A 6000-nucleotide genomic window follows, 5' to 3' on the forward strand; every position below is an offset into this window, starting at 1 on the left:
GAGCCACCCAGGTGCCCCAATGCTTCCTGGCATTTATCTGCTGTGTGACCTAACAGGTGCCACATTCCTCAAAGGGCAGATTAAGTATAGGCTTAGGCCACCAACAATAGGAGTACAAAAGAGAGAATGAAAAGATCTAGAAACCATTTTAATTTCAACATACATGTGGCTCTTACTAACTTCAAAAAATAACATTTAATCTTTTTTTTAAAGCAGGCTCCATGCCCAACGTGGGGCTCGACATGGGGCTTGACAAGGGGCTCAAACTCACAACCACGAGATCAAGACCTGAGCTGAGATCAACAGTTGGGCACTCAACCGACGGAGACACCCAGGCACCCCCCAAAATAACATCTTATTTGAAGGTTTAGTATCGCTTTCATTTGGAATTACATATGGGGAAATGCTACAATCTTTTCAGCACTTCGGGCTACTAACGGTCTTGATCCAGCTGGGTACCTGTGGACAAGTCCCTTCCTTTTTCTGGGCCTCAGCACTCAAGGGTTAGGACACGCATAAGGTTAGTGGCAGAGATTTTGGTGCCACATGGTTTAAACCAACTCTGCCCAAACCAAAGAAGTGCAGGGACAGATGATGCAAATTCACCACTCTCCCACCGAAGCCTCATCAACTTCATAAAGGTCAAAGTTGAGACCAAGAGCCATAACTTGAATCTTCTCCTATTACCCTACTATTCCGTCATGCTGACGCTTTTATCACCTTGGCTGCTCATGTGTCTAAAAAAGGAGAAGATTGAATTTCTTGTCTCTTAAAGTGGAGGAAATCCTAGTGGACATTTTGGTGTCTAAATTTCCAGGAAAGATGTTTTCAACACATGGAAATACCACGAAGCTGACCAGGAATTTCACGGGCTTTAAAAGAAGATGGGCTTGCCTGCCCACCGCACTCTGTCAAGCCACTGTCCCAAGGGTCCCTGGGGATGACAGGTAGGACAGAGGCAAAGTGAGTTCTGGCAAAGTGCCTGTTCCAAGTCCCCAAAACTCCCCCTGCTCCATCCAATTCAAGCAGGCCATAGCCCCACCTCAGTAGCAATGACCGTCAGGTTCAAGGTCCATGACACCTCATCGAATGGTAATCTAGCTGCAGCCTAAATGTGCAGCTTTCATTTTTTTTCATCTCCATCTAGATTTACAGCAGTCTCCCCTCACGCTGGAATTATGATTTATTTCTTTTTCTTTTTTTAAGATTTTATTTATTTATTCATGAGAGACGCACAGAGAGAGGCAGGCAGAGACACAGGCAGAGGGAGAAGCAGGCTCCATGCAGGGAGCCTGATGTGGGACTCGATCCCAGGACCGTAGGATCACGCTCTGAGCTGAAGGCAGATGCTCAACCGCTGAGCCACCCAGGCGTCCCTGGAATTATGATTTAAACATAAATAAACCAGCTGTCCTTTCTGATTTGGAGCCAGAGTTGCCACAAAGCTGGAAAATGAAGAGGCAGGAATTTTACATAAAGATGAAGAGGGAGTTTCCACCATCTACCCAACTGGCTATATTCAAGCCAAAAAAAAAAAAAAATTGCAAGAAGGAACAGAGCATCTTTTCCATAGCAAGTTCATAGGCTAGTGTGACATGATAGCTCCCCAGTGTTATTGAACATACCTAGATTTATCTAGTGCTTCGTTGACTTCCTTGCTCACTCAGGAGATATTATACCCCTAGGCCAATAGCCTGACTGCTTTTGCAATTATCATCTAAGCACCTACAAACATTAAATAGATCCCTGAGGGAGGAATTGGAAAGCTTGGATTGACTCAGCATATGGCAGCAGTCATGGAGCTATTTCCCTCTGGCTTTGACCATGCCATTCTTGAGATGAAGAGCACATAGTACAAGAACACAAAGGGAATTGAACAGGTCACATTCAAAGCCAGATGTGAGGAAAGACTCCAGTTATAAGCAGGGCCATGCCAAGGGTATGACAACGCCGCAGATCCTTAACCAGAGGAGCCTGGTACTATCCTTTAGCACACCCTCTCCTTCCAACCTCCATCCCCTACCTCATGCCGGTTACAAGAGCTTCTAGGGCAGTCTCCAAGGGGTTCAAGTTACCAAAGAACAGCCTTCAATGGAGGAGGAGGTGTTGCTAGGCAACCAGCCCAGCCCAGTCCCACCCTTGTAACCTTGAAGAAGGTGGGGCTGTGACCCCTGGCTGCTTAGAGGAGCACCACGGACTCCTTTGGCATCAACTTTCTCCTCCCCCCCCTCTATCTCCTCCCAGCCCCCCTCCCTCAACCACCTACCCCCACCCCCCACCCTCGAAGAAGCGGGCTGTCTGGTCTCTGCGAGCCTGAAGGCTACAGGCCAGTCTGACTTGCCATCGCTCCTGTAGGTGGCAGCCAAGCTGTCCCTGCAGGGAGTCCATAAGCTGCTGGTCTGTCAGGTGTCATTCACTCTGGTTACTTGGCTTCCAAACCTTCCTCCCTCCTTCCCAGGTCTTTCCTGCCCCCATGGTCAAAGAAATTGCTAAAGGAAGCATTTGGGGGAAATCCGGCCAGATGGAGGATATGTAGGGTAAAATGCTGAGTGGGAGTGCTGAATCGCCAGCAACGTGGTCAGTAAAGGAGTAGGAGTGCTAGGAGAAAAGGCGCCGGGAAGAAAAAAAGGACAAGACCTGACAAATAGTTTAGGAGAAGGAGAAGGAGAAGGAGAAGGAGAAGGAGAAGGAGAAGGAGAAGAAGAAGGAGAAGAAGAAGGAGAAGAAGAAGAAGAAGAAGGAGAAGAAGAAGAAGAAGAAGAAGAAGAAGAAGAAGAAGAAGAAGAAGAAAGAAAGAAAGAAAGAAAGAAAGAAAGAAAGAAAGAAAGAAAGAAAGAAAGAAAGAAAGAAAAAGTTATATAGGGGGGTGTATATTTATTTGGGGTCAAAATACAATATGCAGCCTGCTGACCACCTTGTTGAAGCTTATACCTGAGCAACAAGGGGTTGGCCAGATGGCACACTGATTATGCTCCCCAACTCTCCTTGCATTTGGCACTTATGCTCAGATCTTTGTTGAGAAGGCCTAATTTAAGGGATACACAACCATAGCATCCAAAGAGAAAAGCGTGCAGTAAGGTACACTGCACCACTGTATAAGGTAGCTGCATTCCATTTACACAGCAGATCCCTTGGTGCATCTGAGCCAAGAAACACGTGTGTTCTCAGAGGCCAGTGGACACACCAAAGAGGAGAGATGGCCACTCTCACAGTTCTTGCAAACTTCAAAGAAATCAAACCTGTGCAATTTATCCTCAGGATTGCTCCCTTCCTTGAAAAGATAGCCATTGCTCAAAGCCATCTCTTTCTAAGCCAGCAGATTACTGGAGAGGGTTGGGTCCCAAGATGACTTGGTGAAGCCATGCTCATGTGGAGAGGGCTCTCCGACTCAGTAGACAGAAAGGTCCAAGTTGGAAAAGCAGAGCCTCCTCTCTGTCCTTAACCTACCCTGCTGAACTCAGTAGGTGCCTGTCTGTAAGTGAGCTGAGTGGGGATTTTGCAAACTACTCTCCCCCAGCTGACTTATCAAATTTCTCCTAGGCTAATCCTGGTAGTTGGTGGGACCCCAGCAAAAAATAAATAAATAAAAATAAAAATAAAAAATCAACAGTGACCTTCCTACCCTCTTTGTCAACTGAGAACTAACCGGACCTAGGGCCCCAGCTTTCCTGGTCCCCTGCCATGCAGAGGTTTCTGGTCCCATGGCAACATTCCACCTGGCAGTCATCTATATCTTCCAGCTTCCTGTTCACACATGACTCAGTTCATTTTTCTCCACTAGTGACCTCCACCATCTATCTCAGTAGTCCTAGACCTTTCCAAAGAGGGGTCCCAGGGCCTCTGACTCCTGCTCTACTGGAAAGGGTGGGGGCAAGGTGGCGCCTACACAGGAGAGGAGCTGGCCCAGGCAATCCTTCCCCAAGGCAGCTGGAGTCTTGCACTCAAAAAGTCAGCCAGTAGCCATCTTCTGCCTCCATCTGAAACTTTCTGGTCACACTGCTCCTTCTCTTCTCTTCTCTCTCTCTCTCTCTCTCTCTCTCTCTCCCCCTCTCCCCTTTCTGGTGGTGCCAACTGGCCTCGGTACCACCGAGGCAGGGGCCGGCTGTGGTCAGCATTTCCAGCACATTCAGTCCTCGTGCTTTCAGCAAAAGTTTCGCACTCTAAGAGATCGGTGCATTTCCACAGACTGAGGATTTCCCATTCAAAGTGCTGGAGTCCAAAGTAGTAAAGGGTCAAAGGCCCGCACGGCCCTGCTACCCTCTCCCGGGTTCTGCGTCTTCAGCCAGAGGCACCACCCACTGGGTTTCTCAGGCATGGCTAATTCCTAAACGGATCGTGAAACTGATGACAGTCACCTTAAGCGGCTCTCTCAAGCCAATCTGTGCAGCCAGACCCCAGGGCTAGGCGTCAGCGGAGCCGGAGGCAGTGTCTACTTATCCCGACACCCCTCCGGCCACTCCAGGCGCAGCCACCCAGAAATCGCGGGGAGAAGCGGCGGGAGGGCGCTCCGACACTCTGCGAGCTGTGAACACGCTGCGGCGCGAAGTTGCACAGGTTTAAATCCAGTAGGCACCGCCGCTAAGCTCCCGCGGCCGCGTAGGTGGCCAACCGCTCCGCGCGCTTTCCGAAGCGGCCAGGCTCCGAGACTGGAGCAAAGACGCCAGCGGCGCGGCCATTTGGTTCCCGACGCCGCGGAGACCGGGACGCCTCCGGCCTGGGGATGGCACCGGAGCCGACCCGGACCCAGTGGCTCCCAGGAACCCCGCGGGTCCCCCCGCCTTCCTCCCCCATATCCCCAGAAGGCGGCCGCAGCACCCCAGGGCCGGGGAGCCCCAAGGGCACTGGGCCACTCAGGACGTCGCGTCCGGTCCAGGAGCAGGAAGTTCCAGAGGGAGAGCGGCGGGTGGGGAGTCAGGGAAACGGGATCCCCCTCACTCCCGGAGGGGCAGGGAGGGAAGGGAGGAGGAGGGGCAGGGAGGGCCGGGGAGGAGGTGGGCGCAGAGCCGGGAGCCCACTGGCGCCCCCAGAGGCGGGGTAGACCCGGGGCCGCGAGCCGCCCTGGGCGCGGTTTACCTAGCTCTTCCTCATCGTCCTCCAGGCCGAGGAGGTGGCAGGGAAGGCGGCGGCGGAGGCGCACAGTGCGCTGGAACAGGTTGTCGGTGCGGCGCCCCAGGGCCAGCAGGTGCCCCTCGAGGTCCTCGAGCAGAGCCAGCGAGTGGCCGCAGAGGTCGGCGAGCTGCCGGAGCAGGCTGAGCGCGGCCAGGTGGCTCACGTCGCGGAGCTCGGTGAGCGGCTGCGGCGGGTTGCGCGGGCACAGGCGCTGGGGCACCACCGTGCGCCTGTAGAACGGCATTCCGGGCGCGGGCGCGGGGAACCAGCCTGGCGGCGCGGCCGGCTCACCCGGAGCAGCGCCCCTGGCCCAAGCGCCGCTGAGCGGTGGCCCCAGCTCCGGGTGCAGGAAGCCCCGGGCGCGGGCCCGCGAGCGGGCTGGCGCCGAAGACGACAGGCGGGTGGGCGGGTTGACGGGTTCCCAGGCTGGAGCGCCGCTCCCCCCGGGGCTGAACACTCGCCGGAGCCACCAGTCCCTCTGACTCTGGTTCGCTGGGCTCCTCCTCCTCCCCGCCTTTCTCCACCTCCTCCTCCCTTGCTACTTCGGGATCCCCCCCAACCACCATTTTTTTTTCTTTTGCGGTCAGAGATTCACAGATTAACACTTGATCTGGGAGAGGAGGGAAAGGGAAGTAGGAGTAAAAAGAGCGAGCTGGAGCGTGAAAGAAGGAATGTCTGCGTGAGGGGTGTGTGTGTGTGTGTGTGTGTGCGCGCGCGCGAGAGAGAGAGAGAGAGAGAGAGAGAGAGAGATGTTCCGTACTGTATGTGTGCCCGCGTCCTCCTGCCGAGCTCGAGTCTCAGTACTGATGGTTAAAAGTTGCGTTCTGCTTTGTTTCTTTAATTTAAACTTTTTCTTCATAAATAATAAAAATTCAAGTGCACCCGTGCCCA

At 53.2% G+C, this 6000-nt stretch overlaps 1 protein-coding gene across 6 annotated transcripts in view; it reads right to left on the reverse strand.

Moving 5' to 3' along the window:
* Positions 1–5537, reverse strand: part of NHSL2 (NHS like 2) — a 254608-nt gene extending 249071 nt beyond the window's left edge. For 4 of the 6 annotated variants that reach the window (XR_013375216.1, XR_013375215.1, XM_077890220.1 and 1 more), the window contains exon 1: positions 5074–5537. Coding sequence is in view for 4 of the 6 variants with exons in the window: in XM_077890220.1 (XP_077746346.1) it covers positions 5074–5353 (280 nt within the window). In the remaining 2 variants the exon portion in view is untranslated. The remainder of the gene's footprint in view (positions 1–5073) is intronic. The other 2 variants (XM_077890223.1, XM_077890224.1) reach the window with 2 other exon arrangements.
* Positions 5538–6000: the final 463 nt, after the last annotated feature.

This window comes from Canis aureus, chromosome X (assembly GCF_053574225.1).
Source record: "Canis aureus isolate CA01 chromosome X, VMU_Caureus_v.1.0, whole genome shotgun sequence".
NCBI lineage: Eukaryota > Metazoa > Chordata > Mammalia > Carnivora > Canidae > Canis > Canis aureus.